General features: G+C 45.7%; 1 protein-coding gene across 12 annotated transcripts in view; it reads right to left on the reverse strand.

Annotated features, from left to right (window-relative positions):
• The window catches only part of NRXN3 (neurexin 3), a 1,447,961-nt gene that overhangs the window by 1,244,453 nt on the left and 176,610 nt on the right, over nt 1-26,898 (reverse strand). The window contains exon 3 of one of the 12 annotated variants that reach the window (XM_057318694.1): nt 4,352-4,376. The exons of the other annotated variants lie outside the window; for them this stretch is intronic. Within the exon in view, the coding sequence (XP_057174677.1) occupies nt 4,352-4,376 (25 nt within the window). The remainder of the gene's footprint in view (nt 1-4,351; nt 4,377-26,898) is intronic. 12 annotated transcript variants of the gene reach the window in all.

The raw sequence follows: 26,898 nt of genomic DNA on the forward strand, positions 1-26,898 counted from the left end.
CAGCCCCACACCGCATGGCAAACCCTCCCCCAGGCACTCACAGGAAGGAATCCTGCGGGGCTGGAGAGGAGGGGCAGGCCCCTGTAGCATGGCCCAGTCTGAAACAGCAGAAGCCCTTCCAGGGGCTGAGATGGGGAGCAGAACGAGAGGGTGAGGACGTGTCGTGTGGCAGAAGAAGGAAGAAGATGAATGAAAATGAGAGAGCTGGTAAAAGGGAAGGGAAAGTCAGCCAGACAAAGAAGGAGACAGAAACTGGGGCATGCCCAGAGAAGGCAACATGAGGACAGAACACCACCACAGAGAGAGAAAATTAGTAACGTAGATTTTAAAAGTGTGAAGTCATAAATAGTGTAAAGAGTCCTTCCCCAAATGCTTGAGTCATTAAAACAGAAAACTCTTTGCACACACGCATTTTCATTAACGTCCGCATTTAACACCGAACCCAGGCGAGAGAACCCAGCAAACCTATTAATAGGCCTTTCTGCGCCTCTGACGGGCCTCAGGGAAGCGCACCTGAGCGGCTTTCTGTGCCTTTCTTAAGAGGTTTATTTTCGCTCCCACTCTTACAGCAGTGCTGTCACCAGGAGTGTCTGACTGGAGGTCTCCTTCGGTAAGTCGGGAGGGGGGGGGAGGTTGTCACACGCAGAAAGACAACAGTGCTGTTTGCCCCGCGATGTTTACAAAGGACAGCCCGTGCCAGACACATCGGCAGCGCTGCTGACAGGCCTCCGAGAGGAGGCAGGACAGACGGCAGAGGCCCTGCGAATGCTGCGCCTGTGAATGGTCAGCCAGACATTTGATGCCCATCATGAAATTGTACTTGCAAATTCATTCAAATCGACGAAGAGAAGAGCAAACCTTTCCTGAACTAAAAACATGAAACTATAAGACAGACGAGGACTGATATGCAGCGAGCGAAGCCTGGGAGATGGAGGGAGCACGTGGGGGGTCATGCAGGCCTTGAGGGGCTGGCGCTGCTCCAGGAGTTGGGTTTTGCACAGAAGGAGGGAGAATAATCCCCCCCTGGGGAGAGGGGGTGACTGGCTGCAGGGCTCTCAACACATCAATGAACCCCCAAGAGCCTTCTCTGCAGAATGGGGACAGCGGTCCTCATTGGCTTCGTGGGGCTATGGCTTGGAAAAGAATAAAAATGTTCTGAAGGCACTTGGTAAATATGAAGTGCTGTATAAATGGCAATAATAATGTCAAATTTTATTTAACATCTTCATTAAGGACTCAGAGTGGAGCAGGCAGTCCGTTAATGAAATCCGCAGAGAGTTCCAGAACTGGCAACAGCTCGGCTCGGACAAGCAAACAGCCAGGGGAGGCCGTGCACAGGGGACCAACGTCCAGGATCACAGGTCGGGTCCCTTCCTCAGGGGTCAAGCCGGCCCTGTGAGGGGCCCTCCTCAGGGGGCAGGGGTGGCTGAGGGAAATCACACTGAGCCTCCTCCTTGCCCCCAGCCCCCAGCCCCCATGGTCATCCAGGTAAAATCAGAGTCCAGGGAACATCCGGAAGGATGTGAAAGCCGTCCCAAGGTCCACTCAAGATGTGGAAGAATGTGGGGAACTTCTCCCTCCTAAATGGTGGTGGCGGCGGGTCGCAGTCCGGGAGTGTGGTGCAGTTACCTCACTGGCTGGTCTCTATGGGAAGCTGGTGATGGCACTCTCATGAGGTGGGCCTGCAGGCTTGGGCTCCAAGACACTGCACCCTCCCCGGACTTCTGTCTTCAATGAGAAAAAAGTGCGAGATTCTAAGTCCACACCTGGACCTATGCGAGTACCAGAGCCAAGATATCAAATGTCCACCTTGAGAGCCCATGGCTACGCCCTCAAGGCCACCCAAATAAGCCTGTGGCAGAACCCCAAATCCTGATCAGGGCTTACAGGTCTCTTCATGATCTTGCTTATGTTTCTGGTCTCACCTATCACCATAGCCACAGGGGATGCTCCCGCCAGGCTGAGCCATGGGCTGCTTGTATATACACACCGTTCCCTCCGTCACAAACACTCTTCTTTTCCCTCCATGCCTGACTAAATGGACTTGTCTTTTGGGTCTCAGTTCTCCCACAACTGCAGTGAGTACGGTACATCTTCTATGTACCTTATACTTTCTCAACACAGATCCTAACTCAACAATTGCTTATTGATTGCTTTCTCCGAACCAGACACTGTGGAGAGGAAATGACATTAAATAAGACAGACACAATTCCACCCTCCCAGGAGAGAGTGGTTCTGAGACCAGGCTACACATTAGAACCACTTGGGAAGCTTTTAAAAAATAAAATTTAATGGGTCTGGAAATGGGACCCTTAATAATGTGTATATTTTAGGACAGTGGTTCTCAACAACGGCCGTCTTTGGAATTACTTAGGAAGATGTACAAAATACTGATGCCTTGTGTTCCCAGCCCAAGGCCAGTTAGATCCAACTGTCTGGGAGTGAAGCCTGGACCTAGGTATTTGCTTGAGCTCCCAAGAGATTCTAATGTACGGGTATGGTTGTGAGCCAACGGTCTAGAGGGAAGAAGAGTCGTTACATACTCGTTCTACTGCTAAGATCAGCCTATCTATTTACCTCCATCCCTCCTAGTCTATGAATTTCTTAAAAACAAAGATCTTATCCAAGATACTATTTCCAGGACTTGGCATTATACTAGCACACAACAGGTAATCACTAAATATTTACCGGAAGAAGCAAGGACAAACTCTCAGCTATGTTGGCTTAGTCGTGCATTAGTGAGCCAAGGCTACCATAGCAAACTCTCACCTACGAGGCAGTTTAAACAACAGAAATTTATTGTCTCACAGTTCTGGAAGCTAGAAGTCTATGATAAAGGCGTTGCCAGAGTTAGTTTCTTCCTTCTGAGGGCTACAAGGGAGAATGTGTTCTATGCCTCTCTCCTGATGTCTGGTGGTTTCCGGGCAATCAGCACTCCTGGCCAGCAGATGCATCACCCCATCTCTGCCTCAGCCTCACGTGGTGTTCTCCCTGTTGTGCATGTCTGTCTCTGTACCCACACGTGCCCTTTGTATGAGGTCACCGGTCGTACTGGATTAGGACCCACCCTCGTGACTTCATCCTAACTCGATCACTGCAAAGACCCTACTACCACAGAAGGTCACCTCCACAGGCACTAGAGGTTAGCACTTCGACACCCTCGGGGAGGACACCGTCAACCCATAACATTATGCTGGAGGAAGGCAAGGAGGGCGGAAAACTCTTAAATATCTTGGTTGAGTGGGATGCTTCCTTATGCTGGATCATGGCTCTCTGACTTGACCTCAACCAAAACTTTTTCTTAGCTCTCTGCTAAGCAAAAAGGCACAAAGTAGGCTGGCCCTTGGCACAATGATGAATGAGCAAAGATTGTCCGCCCTCTCTCCTCCCAAGGCACCTTACCTATATTCCAGTTCTGAACTGGCTTAAAGTATTTAGCTGTTTGCTGCATCCAAACAGGGAGGAAGAGACTTCCATATAAGATACTAAATGATATAGTGTAACATATTGCCCTCTTGGGGCAATTTAATTGAATAACCATGGGGGGGGGGGGAAAACGTCAACAATGCCCCAAAGAATAAATCCCTAAGGTTGAAATGCAGGCGTTTTTCAGGGGAGGTCCAGGGAAATGGGGGGAGGGCAAAAGAGGACTCCGTGGTAACACCCTCCCCACCTGACCCGCTCTCTTCATCTGGGACACGTAGAGCCTTAGTGGACTTGGCCTGCTGAAGGTTTGTTATAGGTCACTCTAGGAAAGAGAAACACTCTTTAGAAAATGCTTCCACTCCATGTTCTATCCTGAGGCCATCAGTGGTCGGTTACCATATTCTGTGAAGTACGCATTCATCTTTTTTTCCTAATGGAAACTCAGAGCTTGACCTACGCTCACCATGCAAGTTGGCTCTTTTCTTTAGAGCTTGCGCCTAGGAGCAAAGCCTCTCCGGACCCGGCCTAGTGGCAGCCTCTGCTGGACACGGTGCTAACCCGAGGGTGGGCTCCAGGGCCACTCAGGAGAAAGTCCGCGAACTGCCACTTCAGCCACAAAGCTGGGGTGGGGGTGCATATAGATTGACCCCGATTAATAAGGGAACTTTTTTTTTTACATGCTTTTGGGGACTAGAGTTTAATTAAACAAGCTCTCAGCTCCTCAACTGTTCTCACCAAGGTTTTCAGCCATTCTGAAACACTGTTATTTATGACTGACAGCTGTCATGGGAGATGATAATGTAGGCGATATAAAAGATTCTGCATATTTTCCTCAGAGCAAGAAAAAAGTACGAGGCTGGGAGGCATAAGGCACAGATTCTTGACCTTGATCTGTCACCAGCCGGGTGCTGTTGGGAAAAATCACCTCCTTTCCTCTCCTCCTCAGTGTTCTCCGATGTTAAATGGGAATAATAAGAGCGGAGCACTCTTCTAAACTCTATACATGTACTGGATTACTTGATAATTGGAACTGATCCCAACGGCCCTATGAACTAGAACCACAATATTTCTTTTTTAAATATAAGAAGAGAAGCACAGAGAATTAGTTTGCCCGAGTTCACACTGCTAGTGACTAGTGAGCTGAGATTTGAACCAGGTAATCTGGCTCTAGCTTCTTTTCCTTTAACCACTATGCGTTAATAATGGCATCATAATAATAGTAACTACATCACCAGAAGTAGTGATGATTACATGAGATAATGTACATAAGAACTTGGAAAATATTTCATAAACATTGGCTGCTTTTATTATACCATGGAGGAGGATCTCAATACATGTAGGGTGGGCAGCTCGATGCCCTCTCCAGAGTCATCTGGAAGTCTTTTAGGATGCAGTCCATAGTTTGGTAGACTCCACTGTTTTCCAGACTCGATGAAGATATGTGAAAAGGACAATACCACATGAGTTTAGAGAAAAGTGTCCTGTTGAGCTAATGTACAGTCTCATTCTGATGGCTGCAAGGTAAGGCTGGTCTTAAGAATAGCCTGAGGAGGGACACCTGGGTGGCTCAGACAGTTAAGCGTCTGCCTTCGGCTCAGGTCCTGATCCCGGGGTTCTGGGATCGAGCCCCGCATCGAGCTCCTTACTCAGCGGGAAGTCTGCTTCTTCTTCTATTCTTCCCCCTTGCTCATGATCTCTCTTTCTCTCTCTAATAAATAAATAAAATCTTTAAAAAAAAATAAGAATAGCCAGAGTAAGTGGTAAGACTTTCTAATCTAAAGCCAGCTCCCCTATCTGGAGGCTACCCTGCCCAAAGTGCTGGGATTTTGGCTTAAGGACAGCCTTCTCCTTGCCCAGGCAGGACACTTACGACACAAATGCCCACCTGGAGAAGACATGCATGAAGTCCCATCTGCCACAGTGTTCGTTCCTTCCAGTCTCATTTTGGCAGGGGAGAATCGTGTGTGTGAGCGATGGATGGTTATGTAGGGGAAGAGAGCATGGAAGGAAGGGGTAAAACATCCCAAACCTTGCCTGGCTCACAACTTGGGCGCGCGCCAGCCTGGTTCCAAGCCCACGGATCCTGTTTCTCATCTCAGGCTGTTGTGGGAGGCAACCCAGGGCACAAGATGGAACTAACTTCACAGAACACGGTTCAAGTGACAGACACTATGCAGTGTGGTTTCTTCAGTGTCACTCCCTTTAATCCTCACAGTACTGAAACGTTGGATACTCTCAACCCCACACCCACCGACGGTTTGGTTTTGTTTTAATGGATCAAGAAAGGCCAGGGAGAGACGTAGTTTTCTGAAGTCCCAGACACTGTAATCGGCACCTCTAGAACGAGAACCCAGGTGTGCCCACCTCTCAAGGTTGTTCTTTGTGCCACCCCACACTGTTGGCACAAGTCTCTCCACCTCACAGAGCCGCAGGACCCCTGGATGTCAGGGTGGGAGACATAACCAGGGAGAAAGCATTTAAACCTATAAGCCAGCCCATGAAAGAGCTCACGGCTCCTTCAGATGCAGAACTTCAGAGCTGGAAGAAGTGGCAGCAGGTGAGTGAAGGTCCCAAGACCTTGCACACCTGTCTCTCTCACACATACACACACACACTCCGCATCAAGCACCATCACCTGAAGCATGGACTCTGCTGCCAGCCAGGCCCCTGTGTGGTTGAGAGAAAAGTTATTTACAGCAAGGTCTGGCCTCTCGCGCCACCGTGTAATTCCAGGCAATTGCACTTCCAAATAGATCTTTTTGGAGAAAATCAACAGTGGCTTTGCTTTCAATCTACTGGAAAATGAAGTCCTGGGAATGTGTTGCATAAGTCCACAGCAGGCAGAGTGAAGAGACAGCACAGGGCTTTGGTCCCGTCCCCTCCCCTCCCCCCTCCGCCCCCGCCCTGCTGCTAGGGGCCCCTTCCCACCTGCCGCTGTCTACGCCATGGTGTACTATGGCTTTGTGGAGTTGACCAGGGAGGAGGGAGAGAGCAAGGTGTGAGTGAAGCCTGACGAAACCTGCCGAGGGGCTTCTGGGGAGAAGTAGAGGGGCATGAACCAGAGAGGCACAAAATGCCCCGGTAGGGAGGACCAGAGGGTACTTGTTGCCTCCCCCAACCACAGTCTCCTGCAACACAATGCACCACATACACCACACACCACGGAAATACATGCAACACCTGTGCCAAAGATCCTTTCTTCTTCTACCTCTCAGTGTTTGCTTTCCATTATAAAAGTAATCGAATCTCACTGAAGAAAATTTTGAAAATACGGAAACACAGAAAAATTAAATTGCCCACAATCCCATCACCCAAACACAGTCATTTTTTAACACATCGATGGACTTCATTAAAGCCTTTGTTTTTATCCATTTTTAGCTTAAAAAATATTTCTGATGCTCCTTCCAGAAGGCCTCAGGTATTCACCTCTGAGGACTTCTGCCAAGATGTTGACTGCTGCACACCCAGGAATTTCGAAAGGCTAGATGGTAAATTGATTGGTTGGAGACATAGCCAATGGTTCATTTGATTATGGAGAAGGACTCTTTAGGGGAATAAAAAGAGCACTGAACTAAGAGTCAGAGGTTCATTCCAGCCCCATTTCTACCATTCTGGGGTTGGGGGCATTTCTACCATTACTGACTGTAGGACCTTTGAAGTACCTCATATATTCCTTTTTGGGCCTCACTTGCCTCATCCACAGTAAGAAACAGAATTATAGAATAAATGAGGAGTTTGATGAATATGTTCTCGTATTTCTTATATCTTCTGGGAAAATCACTTACTCTTCCTGTATGTGAGTATTCTCCTCTGTACAATGGGGATATTAACACCTATGCTCCACAATGTCTCATAGCTATTAAACGGTGTGTGCAAAATGGCTTTGGTAACTGCATATAATTATAAAAATTAAAGTTATTACTATGATTTTAAAAATGGAGAAAAATACCCATGCCACATCTTGTGAAAATACAAGGAGATAATAAATATGATATTACTATAAAAGAAATAAGACATAGTATAGGCATGTAATTGGGGAAGAAACAGAGAGGTGCTTTTCCATTCAGATAAGAAATCTGAAACACTTAGCAGCATGGGGGGTGGGGGTGCCCTGGGAGTGAGGAAGGAAGGTATGCAAAGGGAAGTGATTCTTCTCCTTTCACCACCTTTGTCCAAAAAGGCACTCAGTGCTGACCCTCTAAGAAGATTCAAATGCAGAGGGTAAGATCAGAGTTTGGTTCTGCACCTTGGCAGGAGTTGAGAAAAAGCAGAAGCACCTGTAACAGCAGAAACCTTCCCAAAGGTCAAAGTCCAATGGGAAGCCCTCTCTAGCCTTCAGACTTTTTACACCCTGAAGAAGTAGAATGGATGGAGACGGAGGAGGTAAGGAAGAGGCAGCACTGAACCACATAAAATGCAGAGGAGAACTACCCACCCATCAGAAAAACCACCTCAGTTTGGGGGATCCCCTGGAGCAAAGCGGCCAGACTGTGGAATTAGTGATGGTGCGCCACCTTCTGGTGGGCCTAGATATTGCACATTTTCCTGTGCTTTGATTTCTTCACTCTTGTTCCTGTTTAGAGCTCATAAAGTATCTTTCCAAGTTAATATGCTGGTTCCATAGCATCTCCAAGACCAAAAGGAGCTGGGAAAAACTGAAATAATGGTGAAATGTGTCTTCAGCAGCTCCCACTTTCTTATGCAACTTGTTCTCTCCAGCTTTGCTCTCCCACCCCATTTGGCCACTGGAGCCCAGTGCTCTTTACTCATCCTTAATGTACTCATGACCTACTGGGTCACCTTCCCCAGTAATACTCGTATTTTAATGAAGACCTAAGGGAATGAGCGTGGATAACATCCCTCCTACACATTCATTCAAATGGGTACTGGGCATCTACTGTGTGTAAGCTATGATCCTGTCTTCCAGGATCTTGTAACCTATTAAAGAAAGTAGAAATGCACTAAAATAATTGCACTACCACAGTGCAAGGGGACAATCAGATGCACAGTAAGGACAACAGATTCTCTAGGAATTCTGGAAAGAAAAAAAAATACCATTTATGATTGGGGTGGTCAGAGAAAGTGGTGTTTGACCTGATATCTGAACATTTTCACAGGAGGAGCTGGAGGAGAAGAGTATCTGGTGAAGGGATAGAGCACACAAAGCACAGACCAGGGAAAAGACGAGACCTGCTCATGGAGTATTTCAACCAGAGCACGGCAGAGTATCAAGACAACTGCTGTGTGCATAATGTTAAAAAGCCTCTTTTTAAATTCTATCTTCTCAATCATCCCACGAGGTAGGTATTACTACTATTAAGCCTATTTTACAGATGGAGAAACTGAGTCTAGAAAAGGTTTAATTCCTTGCTTTATGAAGATTCTATAGCTAGAGAAAGAAGGACTTAGACCCAAAGATTCTATCTCCAAATCCCAGGCCATAGCAAATGCGTTTAGCTCAGAAAGGGAGACTGCAACCATTCCGCGAAGGGTAAGGAATAGAAAGCTAAAATAGCAGGTTAATGGTGAGATTTCAGGCCCCACAACAGCAGAGCAGAGATCCCCGTCTGTGAAGGTGACCAGATGTGATCTTCTTTGTCCCTCCAGAGAGGGAGATCTCCTCTCCCTCCAGACAGGAGCTGATTACTCCCTGGGCATTATCTTCCTTTTTCTTAGAGACACCCTCTGAGTTATATAGCCACAGCAGAACTTGCGAGCAACACAGGAAAGTTTTTTTTTTTTCCTCCCCAGTGCATTTATCTGTTTGTTTGATTTCCTGCTAACCGCATTATATGTTATTAGGCCTTAGGGTGCCTTGGTGAATTAAAACGATCCAGTCAAAATGTATGATTAAAAGACTGAGCAGCAATAATAACAGCATAATCATAGCATGCGTTTACATCCCGCTTTAGCATCTGTTATCTCATTTACTCACACAAAATCAGCAGCACACTGAAATAGGAACGACAGAGTGCAGCAATCCAATTTTACCAATGCGAACATTGAAACAGAAAGGTTAGGTGGTTTGCCTGGGGCCACACAGCAAGTTATTGGAACTTAAACCAGCTATCTTAACTCCCAAGCCAATCTCCTTTTTCACAGTAGTCCAGTCTCTCAGCTTGGGCAGGCTGTGGAAATGAGAGGGACCGTGTGGCACCATCTGCCTCCGCCTCCCAGGAGCTTGGAGAGAGCCGTGGACACAGGCACCCGGGCCCAATGCCATTCTTTAATGGCATATGATGCTAGTTTTCAAAGTAAAGCTCACAAACTGAATTCTGGAATGCTGAACCACGTCATGCGCCATAAGAACATTGTGTGGGTGCCTAGAAGTGATGGCAAGAATAATCACTTAGAAACAAGTCGGAGGCTGGAACAGACATCTTCACCAGCCCGACCTAGGCTGAGTACCTATAAGCAGAGCAGCTACTCGCTCTTGACCAGGTAAAGCCTGGAATTAATGAATGATCGGTAGTATTTATCCTAGTACTCACATGCTGCACTGTGTCTCCAATTAACCAAGCTTGTTTTCCCCTTTCACATCCCAGGATATTGTGGAAACCCCCAAGCTATCGAATGTGAAAATAATAACATCAAGTAACATCTACGAAGTTCTTGCTTTATGTCAGGTCCTGCCTGGGCTAGGCACCTAAATGCTATGCCATCATTGGCTCTTCTAGTTACCAGTATGAAATATATCTAAGACAGAAAGACCATGGAAAGTATTTGGGAAAATAACAATACTATGTGGAAAAGATACACTGAGTCTAGAGTTATCCAATCCTGCCACACGTCCCAGATCTGCCTTCCGCTAGCTGTGATCACGGACACTAATTTACTGCCCTGAACCTCAGTGCCTGCATAAGTAAAATTAAAGAATCACACTTCATTCACGGGGCTGTTGAGAAGACTACAGATGACACATAGAGGGTTAAGCATATTCTGGTCAATGGACAGGACGGCATAACCCCGCCTCCCTTCATCTTGCATGTGTATCTTTGCTCTCCTTTCCCCAGGCTCCTCCTCCAACTCATTGACTTAATATCAAGATAAAAACAAATTCTGGGAAGGAGAGGGAGGAAGTTAAATGAGAATCAGCTCACAAATCTGAAGAGAACAGGATTTGCCCTGAGTTTAGAAATAATAATGCCTCTTATGAGGGAACCCAGAGGGTTCAGGAGAGGGGAAGATGGTGGACACGATGGGTGTCTGATGGTTATTGGAAAAGGCAGGTGCACATACAGTCAAGCTTTCTGGGCCTGCCCACAGTCTAGCATGGGGACAGGGACAGTGACAAGGGTGTAAGCCCATGAACACCATTCCTGACCTCACCTCCCACTCACGTCATTTGCCACGCAAGCAGACAAGGGGCTCAAGATGAGCACGCTTTTTGACCAGAACCACAGACACAATGCCCAAATGTTCACCTATGCCGACCATATCAACTTGCTCTCACCTACCTTTCCTAATAGGAGCTTTAGAAACATTGTCTCATTGAGGAGAGATCCAAAAAAACAAAACTGATGCATGAAGAACATCTATAGAGAAACAGGAAGCTAAAAGAGCTTGGCGGATGCATTTGCATTCTTTCCACCACCCGTCCCTGATCACCATGAGAGATAGTTGGTCTCTCCCATCAAGGAGCTCACAGTCTTGAGGGGCACGCTGCTCAGTAACACCAGAGCCTGGTAATAAAGATGTGCCCAAGGTGCTGTGCATGGAGAAAGCGGAAGTACTCGCCCCACCTGGGAATATTTCCTGGCCCATTGCATATGTATAGAGAGCTGCCCCCAGCTGAAACTCGGCTTGTTCCGTCTGGTCAGGCTCTGACTCTCCTCAGTTCCCTGGCCTGTGGCTGTACCAAGACTCAAAGAACAACCTATGTTTATAATCTGAAAGAAACCCTAGATATCATCTTGCCTGACCTTTTTATTACACAGACTGAGTCCCAGAGAGCTGACTTCTCCTCGGTTGCAAAGCTGATAGATCAAAAAGTAGGACACGAGTCTCGCCACCAGCACACAAAACAATGTGTGATGTGACAAGTGTTGTCCTGTCTCTTACGTGGTTCTTCAACCTCCTCAGTGAGTTTGCAATTTTCTGCTTTGTAAACCCGTTTCCCCACAAGTCCCTCCACTGCTCTGCAAAGCCTAACAAGATGACCAGAAGCATTAGTTAATTAGTTAACAAGACACAGCTCTAGGGTTTAATTCAAGGAGAACTGATGTAATTTCTTCTATCCATACTCTAACTATACTGACTCAAACAACCAGCTGTACTATATTAACTCTCTTGGCTAGCCTTTCTCAAGCACTCCTCGAAATGATAATGGGCATCAGGTCCATAAACAGTAGGACAGAGAGGAAACCTCTTGGGTCCAGCATTGTATTACTGGTCAGGTTCTATGCAAACTCCTCCACCCCTTAGAGCCGAATGACTGGGAGGAAACCAGCTTTCTGGACCTGCATATTGTGTTCTTTGGCAGCTGGGGATGGGAATGACACTCCTTTTGATTAATCCTTACACACCTTCTTCATGACCTGTGTTTCCCCAGGGCTCCCAGGGAAACAGTGTGGTGGGGCAGAGTACTGGCACAGGATTCAGGCAGCCTGAGTAGGAATGTGGTTTCTCTGCTGTGTAACTTACAGCACGTAGAATCCACTCCCCTCACCCCCCATCTGCACACCTTCATCTGTAAAATGGGGATGATATTACCAATTTCATCAGGATGCTGTAAGAATTAAATAAGGTATTTGAGTATTGGAGCTGGCTTATATTAGGGGGCCCAATAAGTATTAGTTTACTTCCCCTTCCATTAAAGGGGGAAATGAACAACGCTATTTCTATGTAAGCCCTAAGTCTGATTTGACTGGAATCTGAATATTTCATCTCCTCTCAAATTTTCAGATTCCCTTTTGCAAAAAGGACATCTTCCCGTTTTGCAGACAATAATGTGACAGAACTAGTCAGTGTTCCCTGGATAAAAGTATGATTTACAACAAAAGCATTTTAACAGTAGAATTAGTCATGTTTAAAGAGTATCCTTAGTCAAGAAGAAGAAAACACACGATGATTAAGTATCTACTATGTACCGGGAAATTTAAGTTCATTATTTCACGTGGCCTTATTAACACCCCTGGGAATAGGGTATCTGTTACTATCCCATTTTACAGATGTGGACAGGCGAGGTTAAATAACTCAAACCAATGGAGAAATTAAGTAGCAGAGCTGAGATGCAAAACTGTCTGTCAGACTCCAAAGCACACTTTCCATTTATGTAACACTCTGACTTTCCCCGGGGGAAGGTGCCCCGTTGGGGAGCAGAACCATCCACTGAAACTCTTCTGGAGAAAGTGTACAAACACAGGACATGCTCAATACGGTGACTCTCCCTGGGCCCACTGGCCTCGTCATCTTCCTTCCGTTGGGATTTTAGATGATCAGGTGATGGGTTTACGCCAGTGACCACCAGGGGGGGATAAGAGCTGGCAGAGCACAGGATGCACGTGCGCGCACGCGCGCGCGCGCGCGCACACACACACACACACACACACACACACACACACACACACAGTTTCCCCAGTAGCCTACCCAAACAATAACAGAAGACTCACGCACACAGAGACCCCCTTTTGAAACAAAGACCCTTGAATAAACAGGGCTTCCATTTGCCCCTCCACCACTGCCCAGTTCTGCGGAGTCTGAGCACACCTTGGGGGAAAGAAGAGAAAGCAGGCATCCCTACCTCAGGCAAAGGATATTCCTGTCTCAGAAAGAATAAAAACACATTTGACCTGCTGGATCTTATACTCAAAGAACACGGAGTACACAGTTAAAAAGAAAGGGATTTGGAACCAAAAGACAAGGATTTTTGAAGTCTTGGTTCGACCCCACCAGTTGCACAGTCATGCCCAAGTCTCCTTATGCCTCAATCTTCTCCTTCTTTGCATGTAACTAGGGATCCCAACGCCCGCCTTGCAAGGCTTTGTATAGACAGAATGACATGAGGTGAGGCACAATACTGTGTAAACTGTAGAGGCTCCATAAATGCCAGTAGCTCTTATTGGTATGATAATCATGATTATTTACTCAGTAGTGATGCTCCAACTGGGGCCAGGTCCTATCCTGAACCACCTGGTGCAGGAGGAACAGGCCTTGGAGTGTATGGAACAGAAGCAGAAGGAGCAAGGGAAGTAACAAGCAACAGTCTAGCAGGAAGGGTCCAGATTCCTTACACGTCAATTTTTTAAAATTTTGCTTAAATTCAACTAATTAACATATAGTGTATTATTAGTTTCCAGAGGTAGAGTTCAGCGATTCATCAGTTGCAATACAGCGCTCATTACATCACGTGCCCTCATTAATGCCTGTCACCCAGTTACCCCATCCCCCCCCACCTTCCTTCCAGCAACACTCAGTTTGTTTCCTATAGTTAAGAGCCTCTTAGGTTTGTTTCCCTCTCTGATTTCGTTTCATTTTATTTTTCCCCTCTCTTCCCCTATGATCCTGTTTTGTTTCTTAAATCTCGTATATGAGTGAACTCATATAGTTGTCTTTCTCTAATTGACTTATTTTGCTTAGCATAATACCCTCTAGTTCCATCTGTGTGGTTGCAAATGGTAAGATTTCATTTTTTGATGGCTGAGTAATATTCCATTGTACATAGAGGCCACACCTTCTTTATCCATTCATCTGGCAATGGACATCTAAGCTCTTTCCACAGTTTGGCTATTGTGGACATTGCTGCTATGAACATTAGGGTGCAGGTGCCCCTTCGGATCACTATATTTGTATCCTTTGGGTAAATACCTAGTAGTGCAATTGCTGGATCATAGGGTAGTTCTATTTTTAACTTTTTGAGGAACCTCCATACTGTTTTCCAGAGTGGCTGCACCAGCCTGCATTCCCACCAGCAGCTCACACCATATTTTTCCATTCTTCCTACCTGTCCCATCTTCCCTTTCAGAGGAGGCCCACCAGCCTGTTATTAGTTTCCGAGGGCTCTGTAACAAATTGCCACAATCCGCATGGCTTGAAAAAACAGAAATTTACTTCCTTACAGTACTAGAGGCCAGAAGTCTGAAATCAAGGTGTCGACAGAGCCACTCCTTCTGGGTCTCTCGGGGCGGATTCTTCCTTGCTTCTTCCAGCTCCTCATGGCTGCCAGAATTCCTTGGATTCCTTGCTTTGTGACTATATCCCTGTAATCTCTGCCCCCTTCTTCACATAACCTCTTTTGTCCTTCAAGTCTCCTGGGCGTCTCTTAAGAGGACACTTGTCAGTGGACATAGGGCCCACCTGAATAATCCAGGATGATCTCTTCATCTCAAGATAGTTAATTACATTTGCAATGGCCATTTTCCCCAATAAAGTAACGTTCATAAATTCCAGGAATTAGAATGTACCCTATCTTTTGGGGGAATCACCATCCAACCCCCTACAAAGCCAAAACAGAACAGACTCAAAAACACAAAACCATATGGATCGTATGATGTTACAGGGCGGGACACGCAGGACGGATGCTAGCCTTAACCCGAAGAAGGGAGAGGTGTGAGATCTGAGTGATCAGAAGCACGGAAGGCAAGTTAATCCTGCCTGGGGAGGACAATAGGGCGGCAGCATTTGAACTGAGCCTTAAAGGATGGGTTTTGATAAAGAGCGGTAAGAAAAGGAAAGAGAAAGAAATCTGGGTGGAGGAAACAGTCAAAGATACAGAAGTTGAAAAGGGGTATCTGGGGGAAGAAAAAAGGGAGGAGAAAGGCCGAGACGAAGAAGCTTGTATCTAGGGCGGAAAGCAGAAGGTAGAAGGACCTCACACAGAGTCCCAAGTGAAGCAGAGAGAAAGCCCGAAATCAGCTATGGGAAGGGGCCAAATCTACTTCACTGCCCCCTCCGACTTGCTTCACTGTTTCCATCGGGACCTGCGCAGGCTTGCTCCCTACCCCAGGGGTCTGAAAGAATAGCAGTTCTGCCTGTCCAAACTACTCCTAAAACATCAGCCCTGCCCTGGGTAATTGTGTCCCGCACAGGGATGCTCCCAGGATCTGGCTGACCCAAGACAGACACACAGACCGTCAATGATACAATGTCGCAGCAGAAAACACAGCCGCCCCCCGCCCGTCCCTATGCCTCAGGACTCAGACAGTTGGACCCAGTTAATTGAAATATAAGCTTCAGGCAACAGGATTTATCCAAACACCAAGAAAATAGCAGGAGGATGCTAACAGCATGCTAATAGATGAGATGGAAGCCCTTTAAGACAATACTTGGGTTCTGGCAAGCCAGGTACAGACAGCACTCAACCCAGCGACCACCCCCACCCCAACCCCCTCCTCACCTCCTTCGGGCTCTCTCCTCCCCCATCCCAGGCACCTGGACAGGTCTGATTTGCTCTAATAAAAGCGGCCTGAGCCCCAGGGAGCCTGCAGGAGGAACACAGCTGATTTCACCTCTTTAACCCTGGAACTAGGAAAACAGCTGAACGCGGACTCTGGCCTTCCCCAGGGAGGGTCCCAGAGCTTTATCTCGTGAGCTGCACGACCTCTAGGAACCTCTGCACAAGCGAGATAAACCCATGCCCAAGAGGAAACCTACTTATCTCCCAACAAAGCATCTTTGCAAATCACATTTTTTTTTCCTTTTTTGCTTCGCAGGGAAGGGAGTATTTTTTAAAAATAATCAGCGCAGTAACAGTAATCATTATCATCATCATCGGCTGATGCCTGCATCCCGGTCAGTGCCTTGGGGAAGGAGGTACGGGGGCCTACAGGGCAGGACTGTGCTGGGACCATGCGTGACTCATGGCCGGCGTGGACAGCTTCCCCGAGGGTCCCGAGTCCCGTGTCTGGTTTGAGAGATACGGCCGCCACCTCTCTTCATACAGAATAAACAAATGATTAACTGTCTCATTAGCGACTGTGCGGGAAGACACACAACTCACGTCCCGGCGGGTGGTGCAGCCAAGAGATTTATATTATTTAACAATAAAAGCAAAACAAACGTGGCCTTCCTCTGCTGCCTGCCTGCATGGGGCCCTTGTGCTGGAGCGGGGCAGTGGCACCTGGCTGGGACGAGGTTTCCAGCCAGAAGGAGGGAGCAGGTGCCGGACGTACCTTACCTTCCTGGCACTCCAGGGTGGGAGTTGGGCGGGGGGGAGGGTGTCGGAATGGAAGGAGGGAGAGAGGGAACGAGGTTGCTCAGAAATGCGACACAGTTTACTCAGGAGCTATGTGTGGCCTGTCATTCTTTGGGAAAGAACAGAACTGGAAATCAAGGGACTCCTAGTCCAGCCATAGCTCCAACCCCACCAAGATGATGGACGACTTGGGCAAATTCCACCTTGGTTTCCACACCTGTAAAATGGGAGGAGGTTTTTTTTAAGTGCTGTAGGAATGCAGATTGCTATGATTGCTGCCTTTTTATCACCCGGTAAAAGCCGTTAAGAGATCAGATTCTGAACTCAAACTTCTTGGGGACAAATCCCAGCTCTACATTCTAATTGCATGACTGGGGGCAACAAACGTCTCTTTGTGGGCTATAAAATGAGGATGGCAACTACATTTACCCCTTAGGATTAAAAATGTGATTCCTGAAGAGCACTAAACAATGCTTAGCATAGGGGAGGAGGCCTTCAAAGTGTCAAAAATGTAACCGTGTGTATCCTTATTCCTCACTAGTGCCCTCATTCTGAACACACAGCCTAGATTTACACCTCCAGGAATTCCGGTTATGAATTATTGCTCCTACCTCTAAGCTTTTCTCTACTTTCCCCTCCCACCCCAAAGAAAGAAGTGCCCCCCCTTTTCCCCAAGCTATGACCCCTCTTCCCTCCTCTAGGGTTTTGATCCAAAAATCATCTTTTTTTTTGTCGTCTTCAGATACTTCTACTCTACTGCTTATGGGTCCCTTGTTCCTACGAACGTGTTCAAGCCTCACACCCTACAAACTACCCTCTGTCAACCACGTCTCCCCCAAGCCAGCATCCTTCCTCTTCCCTTTCCCTCTGAGGAGTGTAATCTAAATTCCTTGCCTCTACCTTGCAATTTTCATTCACTCTCCTGGTTCTTATCCCCCATCACTCTGCTGGTGGCAAAAGGCACAAAACAGTCCAGCTTGTCAAGTCTGCCCCAGGATCCCTCTCCAGACTTCAGCTTAAGTTACCCGTGGCCTGTGGCATTGCTGACAAACCCCTTGCTAAAATCCTCTCTTTTTTTGGCCTGGGTGCTGCTCTGCACTCGTTTTACTCCCTCTTTTCTGTCTACTTTCCCTCTGCCTCTCTCACTAGTTTCTCATCTTGGCCCATAAATGTCGTCCCCAGAGGATGGGCCTTGGTACCGTCTCTTCTGGCCTATGCTGCGTATACCAAGTGCCCGAGCACCCTAAGTAGACTCACACCCCAAGCTGCGCTAAGGCAAAGGGCTTGTGGCAATTCCATTTGGCTGACACACTGTTTCCAAAGGCTGCGTGACTGGGTAAGTGTCCTTCAACTGGCCGAACACCTATTCTTACATCAAGCCACTTCACACATTTACGTCAAGTCCTCACCTTGGTAGATATTTGGTGAGGTGGCTGGTAAGCCTGTGACCAGGTTTCTCTGGGAGAGTCTTACCTTCTGCATGGAGCAGGCAGCGTGGAACCCCAAACTTTATTTTTGCTACATATTCCCCTGTTGAACTCAAGACCAAATGTCCAGCAGTTTCATGACAATTCCATCTGGAAGTCCTACAAAGTCCTCAAGTGTATCTGCATCTTCTTCCCATAATGCCTTGTCTATCTTGGTTACAATATCATTATCCACCCTGGTACTACAAACAGAAACCTCAGGATTGTTTTTGACTCCCAATGAACTCTCTTGCTCCCTTATTTCTAGAGAGCTACCCTGTCCTGTCAATTTTACCCACAAATAGGCGGAGAACATTTCCCTCCTTCTCTCCCTGTCTACTTTGCCCCTGTCCTAGCAGGTCCCATCATCTCCCTGTCCCCTAGTTCTTTAATCAAGTCCATTTTCAACACCAGCCACCAAAGAGATCTTTCTAGAAAGATCTGTGAGTAGAACCCCTTCATCCTCCACACACTTCCTGCACCTCAAAACCAGTCCTCTCCTTCTCCTTTCCTCCCCATCTAAATTTTTCAGTGGTGTCTCACTGGTTAATGTACACTTGGAAACCACCTGGGGAACTTGTTAAAATGCAGATTCCCAGGTCTTCACCATAAGCAATCTAAGGCAAGAGCTCTCTGCAAGTCTAGGAGACTATATTTCTAACAAGCACCCTGGAGGATTCCTGTGACAGTTCTCCACAAATCAAACTTTTAGAACCTCGGAATGGAAGACACAGTATAGTTGTGAAGAACTTTGAGATCAAGCCGCCTGTTGGTTGAATTCCAGCTCCTCCACAGGGAGATGTTCCTCATAGTATGATGCTAGTCTCCGTGCCTAGGTTTCTTCATCTACTGTGTACGGATAATATCAACAGTAGCACGCTATGCACTTTAAATGCATAGACTCTTGGAATCATAGCAAACATATGAAGTAGATGCTATTACTTACTCTATTTCCCAGTGAGGAAACTGAGGCACAGAGAGTAACTTGCCTAAGGTCACAGGGCTAACAAATGGCAGAGCTGGGTTTTGAATGCAGATTCATGCTCACAGCTATCACCCACAAGGCTGTCATCGAGATGACATGATATAACTTACTATGGGCAGGGCGACATAGTTACTGCACATAGTAAGAGCTACATGAATGGCAGTCATTCTTCTGTGGCTATTGTTAGTACTCACACTATCATTACAGAATCTACATCGCATTGGCCAGTTTGAAAGGCAGCAGAGAATTACGGGGGGGGGGGGGTGGAGGGGCAGACTCTGGCAAGCCACCTCGTCCAATACAATAGTCACTAGTCTCATGTGCTTATTTAAATTTAAATATTATAATTAAAATTAAGTAAAAAGTAAACCTCAGTTCCTCAGTCACACTAGCCACATTTCAAGTGCTCAAGAGCCACATGTAGTTAGTGGCTACTATACTGGAAACATAGATTTAGAACATTGTCATCATTATAGAAAGTTCTATTGGACAACATTGCTCTAGAGATAAACTGCTGGAACAAAATCCTGACTCTGATAGTTGAGGGTTCTTTGGAATGATAATTTCCCTCCCTATACCTCAGTTTCCTCACCTGCAAAACCAGGATAAAAACAATACTTCATATAGCTGCTTTAAAGGTCATATGAGTTAATACAATTAATGTACTGAGAATATACTGTACTCTGGTCAACAGTAGGTCATATATAAGTGCTTGTGTTTGTTACTATTGAGATAGATGGTGGTATCACTAGTAATACTATCATTTATACTTGAACCACTTGGCACAACAAGCACTGACTTTTAAATCCTCGTATCTTACCTATACCTGAGATGTCCTTCTCTCCCACCTTCTGCTTCCCATTCACCTGACAAATTCCTACACTTCCTCCAAAGTCCACTGAACTGGCGATTTTCTCCCCACACCTTTCTCCAAAGCACTCTCACCCCTGGCACAATTCATTGCTTCTCAAGCCTGCAAAGTCCGGTGGCCATGCCTGCTATGTTTGCACTCCTGTTGTGCTCCTTTGAAATATCTTCTTAGATCCACAAATCTCACCGGAAATAAGAACGGACCTCCATTTCGGAGGACAGACCGCTGTATGTCAGTAGATGGAGCCTTGCAAACACTTTCATGATAAAATGTATCCAGAAAGAGAAGCAAATGTGATGTTGTGCCTAGGGCACCATGTCCATCACAAACCCCTGGGCACCGGCATGTATGACCTTTAGAAAAAGTCACACTGGCCAAAATGTCTGTGTATTGTTCTTTGCATGGCGATGAATTACTCTGGATGGAGATGAAAATTCTTCCTTGAGTAATTTCTCAAATAGCTCCGTTGGGAAGCCCAGGAGTTTGGGATGAGGAGGGGAATAAAAGGTGAACACTATGGCTTTGTTTTCACAGATCATTTGCTGTTCTGAGTGTATCCTACAGAAATAGTGAACTTTTCAAAAAGAAGAAACTTCCCAAACTTTAGAAGAGAGAGGGTTTGATGTGAGAGTAGTGTCTAAGCCAGAGTGATGTGGGAGCCACTGCTTATTAGTTCTATAACCTCAGCCACAGCCCTGAAGCCCTTCTCTTTCCCCACATGTAAAACGAAGGCAATACTCTACCCTGTAGAAAACAGGTGAGGAATAATGCATGAGCACACTTCTCACAAGGCAGACATACGGTAGACCCTGCATCAGTGGCATCCACTACTATTCCTAGGTTCTATCAAACCTGTCCTTCCAAGGAAATCACATAAAATTTGTAATGAAGGAGGCAAGTGGACACCAAATAGAAATGCATTCTTGTGATATTAAGACTGAGCTTTTACAGGTCCACGTGTAAGCAAACATGAGTCTCCAAAGTAACTATAACTCAGCCAGATTGCACACATATCTATCGGCAAAGGCCATTTAATGTGAGTTCTACAAAATCCCTACAGGGTAATAAGTCAAGTTTCTATACAACAGGGGCATGTGGACAACCAGAAACAGCTGGAGGCTTTTAGCCACTGCATCTCTCTCTCTTTTGGTTATTTCCAGACAACAAAAAAGCCTAGGTCTCCTGTATTTGAGTGAAACTACTATTTCGCCCCATTCTCCTCTCTTCTCACCACCTGCCCTCCTCTTGGTCACAGCTGCTTGTTGAGTGCAGCAGTGTCTGCCTTCTCTTCATTTCCTCTCACTTGATCATGGTTTATACTCCACTGAAGCTGCTCTCACCATGCCACCAGTGATCTCTCTTCTATTCCTCCCGACCACTGACGAGTCGTCCTGGTTCAGGGACTCTGTGACAAGCAAAATCCTGGGAATGACCCTGACTCTTGTCTAATCTCTTCCCCTCCTAGTGTGGACAGGGCCTGTGAATAGGATGAGACATCACTATCATGACTATATGCTGTTAGATGGTGTTATGGGTCAAACTGTGTCTCACCAAAACTCACGTGTTGAAGCCCAGTATCTCTGACTGTGACCTTATTTGGAAATAGGATTGTTGCAGTTATAATTAATCATGAGGTCATTAGGGTGGACCCAAAGCTGGTATGAATGGCAGCCTTACAAAAAGGGGAAATTTAGACATGGAAATGTACCCAGAGGGAAAAACACCATGTGAACATGAAGACAGTCATCTCTCTTTAAGCTGAGGGAAGATGCCTGGAACAGATCCATCCCTCACATCCCTCAGAAGGACCCAACCCTGCCAACACATTGATTTCAGATTTCCAGCCTCCAGAGCTGTGAGACAATAAAATTTTGTTGTTTAAGCCACTCTGTTTGTGGTACTATGCTGCCTTAGCAAAATAATACATATGGCAAAAAGGAGATTACCCATGTAGACCAATTTACTCACATGAGCCCTTTAAAGGCAGAGAGTTTTCTCCAGTTGATAACAAATAGGAAGTCAGAGAGTTGGAGCACAGGTAGGATCTGATGCTCCAGTGCTGGCCCTGAAAATGGAAGAGGCCATAGGACAAGGAATGCAGGTAACTTTTAGTTGCTGAGAGTGGCCCTAGGCTGACAGCAAGCAAAGAAATGGGGACTCCAGTTCTACAACAGCAACAAAGTAAATTTGGCCAACAATAGGCACGAGGTTAGAAGTAGGGTTTTTCCCCCCTTTCTTTTATTTTTTTTATTATGTTCAGTTACCCAACATACAGTACATCATTAGTTTTTGATGTAGTGTTCAACGATTCCTTAGTTGTGTATAACACCCAGTGCTCATCACAACACATGCCCTCCTTAATACCCATCACCCGGCTATCCTAACCCCCCACCACCCCTCCCTTCTGAAACTTTCAATTTGTTTCCCAGAGTCCAGAGTCTCTCATGGTTTGTCTCCCTCTCTGATTAGAAGTAGGTTCTTCCTGGAATCTGCAGATAAGAGTCCAACTAGCCAGCACTTTAATTTTAGCCTTGTGAGACCCTAAACAGAGGACCCATTCAAATCTGCCTGAACTTCTGATCTACAAAACTGGGAATTAGCAAATGCATGTGGCTCTAAGCCACACTAAAATTGTGACTAATTCAGACTGCAACCGTCAGATCCCTTCCCTGAGGGTTTTTCTTTCAGGATAATGTGAATTCTGGGCTCTTAGCCATAGACTACAACACCTTGACTAAGCCTTCTCCATGCCTTCCTTCCTTGGTTTCCCCACTGGTTGGACAATTCTGGTTCCAACAACCACAGCACTGCTAGTTGAAGTCAAGAAATGGCAAAGGACTTAGAAGTAGAAGGAGTTTCACTGAACTTCTCTCTTTAACCTGAGGTATAAGAGATTTTCCAGGCTACCAAAGCTCCCTGGCTCCTTCTGGTCTTTCCACCTACTGGCAAGAACTATTTTCTTCTATATGTACATGTTTACTATCTTCAGCTCCCCCTACAACTGCTGTTTTTTTCGTTAGTCACAGGGTCAGGAGTGCTTGTTCCACCTAATGCTGAAGAGCTTGATATCTCTCACAGGCAAATCTTGGCAGCCAGCAGTGGGACAGCAAGTTGCAAAGTCCCTTCAGAAAAATGGAAACAGCACTGAAGTCACACATGGAGGAAAGAGGAGCTGAGACGTGTCAAGAAAAGAAAACCCTGACTGTAGCTTTTGAAGATGGGTCTGGCAAACCACACACGCACTAAGGAGCAGCCCTGCGGATGAGCTGCAGGGACTCCCATCTGGAAATTCCACAGGGTGAGTCAACTTGACTGGTGTTCTGAATATGCCAACCTTAGGATATAACTTCCAAAAGCAAACTCCTTTTTCTCTCATATTACTTCTTCCCTGAGATCCAAACTCACCTCTCCTCCTGCAGGTCTCATGAGTGCCTCACACGCAACACATCCAAAGTGAGCGCGTTATCTCGTCCTCCCCCATAATGGTACCACCACTCTCTCTGAACGCTCACAATAGAACCCTGACTGTGGAAAAAATATGGCTTTGGGTTCAAACCCTGCCCCTCACTGCCTTACTGACTTCTAAGCCTTAGTTTCTTCATCTGCACACAGGGCATGATAATAACACTTATCTGTAAAAGATATTGTGAGGAAACAATGTAAATCCAATTCTTAAGAGTCCATGACTTCTACACTTAAAGTTTTTCTGATGGTTCTCCTCTGCCTGCCATACTAAAAACAAATTATACTCCCATTAACATCCTCTCCCTCTTCGTCTCCCCTTGCCCACATGATTTACGCTTATTTCTGTGTAAATCCCACCAATTTTCTAAGGTTCAGCTAAATTGTCATATTATCATTGGAACCTTCTCCTATCCCTCAAGTACAAGTAATCTCACTCATCTCTGGACTCCTTTAGGGCACATCACACTGTTTATGGTGTGGGTTTTTGAGGGTACTCATCTTCAATTTCAGCTTCTTGAAATCAAGCGCTGAGTCCAATGCACCTTAATATTCCCTTGTGCCAAATTCCCGAGACCTAAGAGGAATCTATAAACATCATTTGAATGATGACTACATGAATGCAGAATCCCCTATGCACTCTGGGTAATAAAGAACTACGACCCAAGAGAAATCTGCACGCTTTCCTACTGGTCTGTTTCAGAGGCTTCGATGTTTTCTAACTACATCAAATCAAGACTTAAGAGGGATTCCAGTCACCTATTTTAAAATAATAATTCACTTAGTATAAGTTCACTAAAAATCTAACCCTTTTAAAGATTCGAGAAGACTGGAGTTGAACACAACGGCAGGGGAATGAAGCAGATGCTAATAGCATTAGACCTACAATTCCCAGAACTCTCTTTGGTGAACGTGAACTCAAACTGTCCAGAAGGAAACAACAAAAACAACAACAAAATTGAGTCTCCAAAGTTGTAATCCATCTTTACAAAGTCAGTACCAAGTGAGCACAACCTTCAGCTGTCTGGTCAGGATTGGTGTACTAGGATTTATTTCTTTATTGTTCCAAATGGGTTAGAAAGAATTGCTTCTGCTCCAGTGCACCTACCTCTCTGGACAAGAGGCTATCCAGTGCAAAGGAATGAGAGCCTTTAAGCTGGTGTGGCAGGAAAAACTGCACATGGACTGAGCTAGAGTACCACGCACCATGAGATTTCATTGTTCTTTAGCTATAAATCTGACGAAACAAATTGAGCAAAGGTAAGGTGTTCTGGCAAGAGCACTGGATCAGGAGTCATGAAACACTGGTTACTGGCATTGCCCCTAGATATCTGATTTTATGAAGTCACTTCACTTTTCTCAGTCTCACTTTTTCTGTAAAATGAGAGGATTGGTGGAACCGCTTGGCAACAGTAGTGCTAGAAGCATTCTTCCAAAAATACTAATACCAATCCCCAGGGCTCATCCCAAGAGATGGACTGATTGGTACCCAAGTGTCAGTTATTCTGAAGTTGAGAACCCCTGGGCTAGATAATCACCCCTTTCAGTTCTAAAACTCTGTGATTCTATAGGACTCTTTCTAAAAACCAGGAAGCTTCCTTTTTTTTTTTATCATGTGAGATAAATCTAAGAGAAGAATATGGCAGAAACCAAAGTGACCTAAGGGAGTATAAATATTGACAGGTATTTTTCATCTCACATTGGTCTACAAACCTCTATTCTTTGCAGTAAGACTTCTCCATAGCATTATGCCCATGCCCTGGTCCTGGTCATCCCAACATCACACACACACACCATATTAAAATAGGGCTTGGATTGTTGGAGAGGATGTGGAGAAAGGGGATCCTTCCTACATTGTTGGTGGGAATGAAAGTTAGTACAGCCACTCTGGAAAACCGTGTGGAGGTTCCTTAAAAAGTTAAAAATTGAGCTACCCTATGATCCAGCCATTGCACTACTGGGTGTTTACCCCAAAGATACAGACGTAGTGAAGAGAAGGGCCATATGCACCCCAATGTTCATAGCAGCATTGTCCACAATAGCTAAATTGTGGCAGGAGCCGAGATGCCCTTCAACAGATGAATGGATTAAGAAGTTGTGGTCCATATATACAATGGAATATTACTCAGCTATCAGAAAGAACGAATTCTCAACATTTGCAGCAACATGGACGGCACCAGAGGAGATAATGCTAAGCGAAATAAGTCAAGCAGAGAAAGACAATTATCATATGATTTCTCTCATCTATGGAACATAAGAACGAGGAGGATCGGTAGGGGAAGAAAGGGATAAAGAAGGGGGGGTAATCAAAAGGGGGAATGAAACATGAGAGACTATGGACTCTGAGAAACAAACTGAGGGCTTCAGAGGGGAGGGGGGTGGGGGAATGGGATAGACTGGTGATGGGTAGTAAGGAGGACACGTATTGCATGGTGCACTGGGTGTTATACGCAACTAATGAAGCATCGAACTTTACATCGGAATCCGGGGATGTACTGTATGGTGACTAACACAATATAATAAAAAATCATTTAAAAATAAAATAAAATAAAATAAAATAAAATAAAATAAAATAAAATAAAATAAAATAGGGTTTGGCCAAGAGACATTACCAACAAATAGAAGTCCCTGTGTGTCTGAGCATTTCCTCATGCCAAAGGCAGATACTAATCATACTGGGTGACTATCTGAGTGAGAATCTCTTTTCCCTTTAATTTCCACATTCCAGAAATCAAGTTGAGTTCCTTTTCAGTGTGAGTTCATCACCCTTATTAGCAGTTTTGGTGGCTAGGATAGGATTTGTATCCCCACTGCAAAGAAGAAACTTGAGACACTAACAGTGCCTAGCAATATTTAATAGTAGGTATTAGGGTGGAGTTGAGTTTGGCCTTGGGCTTGGAGTAAGCATTGAGGATTGGGCTAGGGATAAGGTTGGTGTAACGGTTAATTTTGTGTCAACCTGACTGGGTCGTATGGTATCCAGATATTCAGTCAAACATTATTAATGTGGGTGTTTCTGTTAGGGTGATTTTGGATGGGATTAACATTTAAATCAGTAGACTGATAAAAGCAAATTGTACTCCCTAATGTAGGTGAGCCTCATCTAATCAGTTGAAGGTCTGAACAGAACAAAAAGCTGACCCTCCCCTGAATAAGAGAGAAACCTTCCTGCCTGATGGCTTTTGAATCAGGACACTGGCCATTTTCTTGTCTTCAGACTCTAACTGAAACGTCAACTTTTCCTGGTTATCGAGCCTACCTATCGAGACTAGAATTATACCATCAGCTCTCCTGGATATCAGACCTTTGGACTCACACTGGGACTACACTGTCAGCTCTCTAGGTCTCCAGCTTGCTAACTCGCCCTGCAGATTTAGGGACTTGCCAACCTCCACCGTGTCATGAGCTAGTTCCTTATAAGTCTTTCTCTGTATATGTACAGCTATTTCTTTGGAGAATCCTAACTAATGTGGTTGGGATAGGGTTGGGAAGGCTGCAGGGGTTATAGTTGGGTATAGGTTTGGGGTTGGGGTGGGGCTAGGGTTGGGGTTAGAGC

This window comes from Ursus arctos, unplaced genomic scaffold, assembly GCF_023065955.2.
Source record: "Ursus arctos isolate Adak ecotype North America unplaced genomic scaffold, UrsArc2.0 scaffold_25, whole genome shotgun sequence".
Classification (NCBI taxonomy): domain Eukaryota; kingdom Metazoa; phylum Chordata; class Mammalia; order Carnivora; family Ursidae; genus Ursus; species Ursus arctos.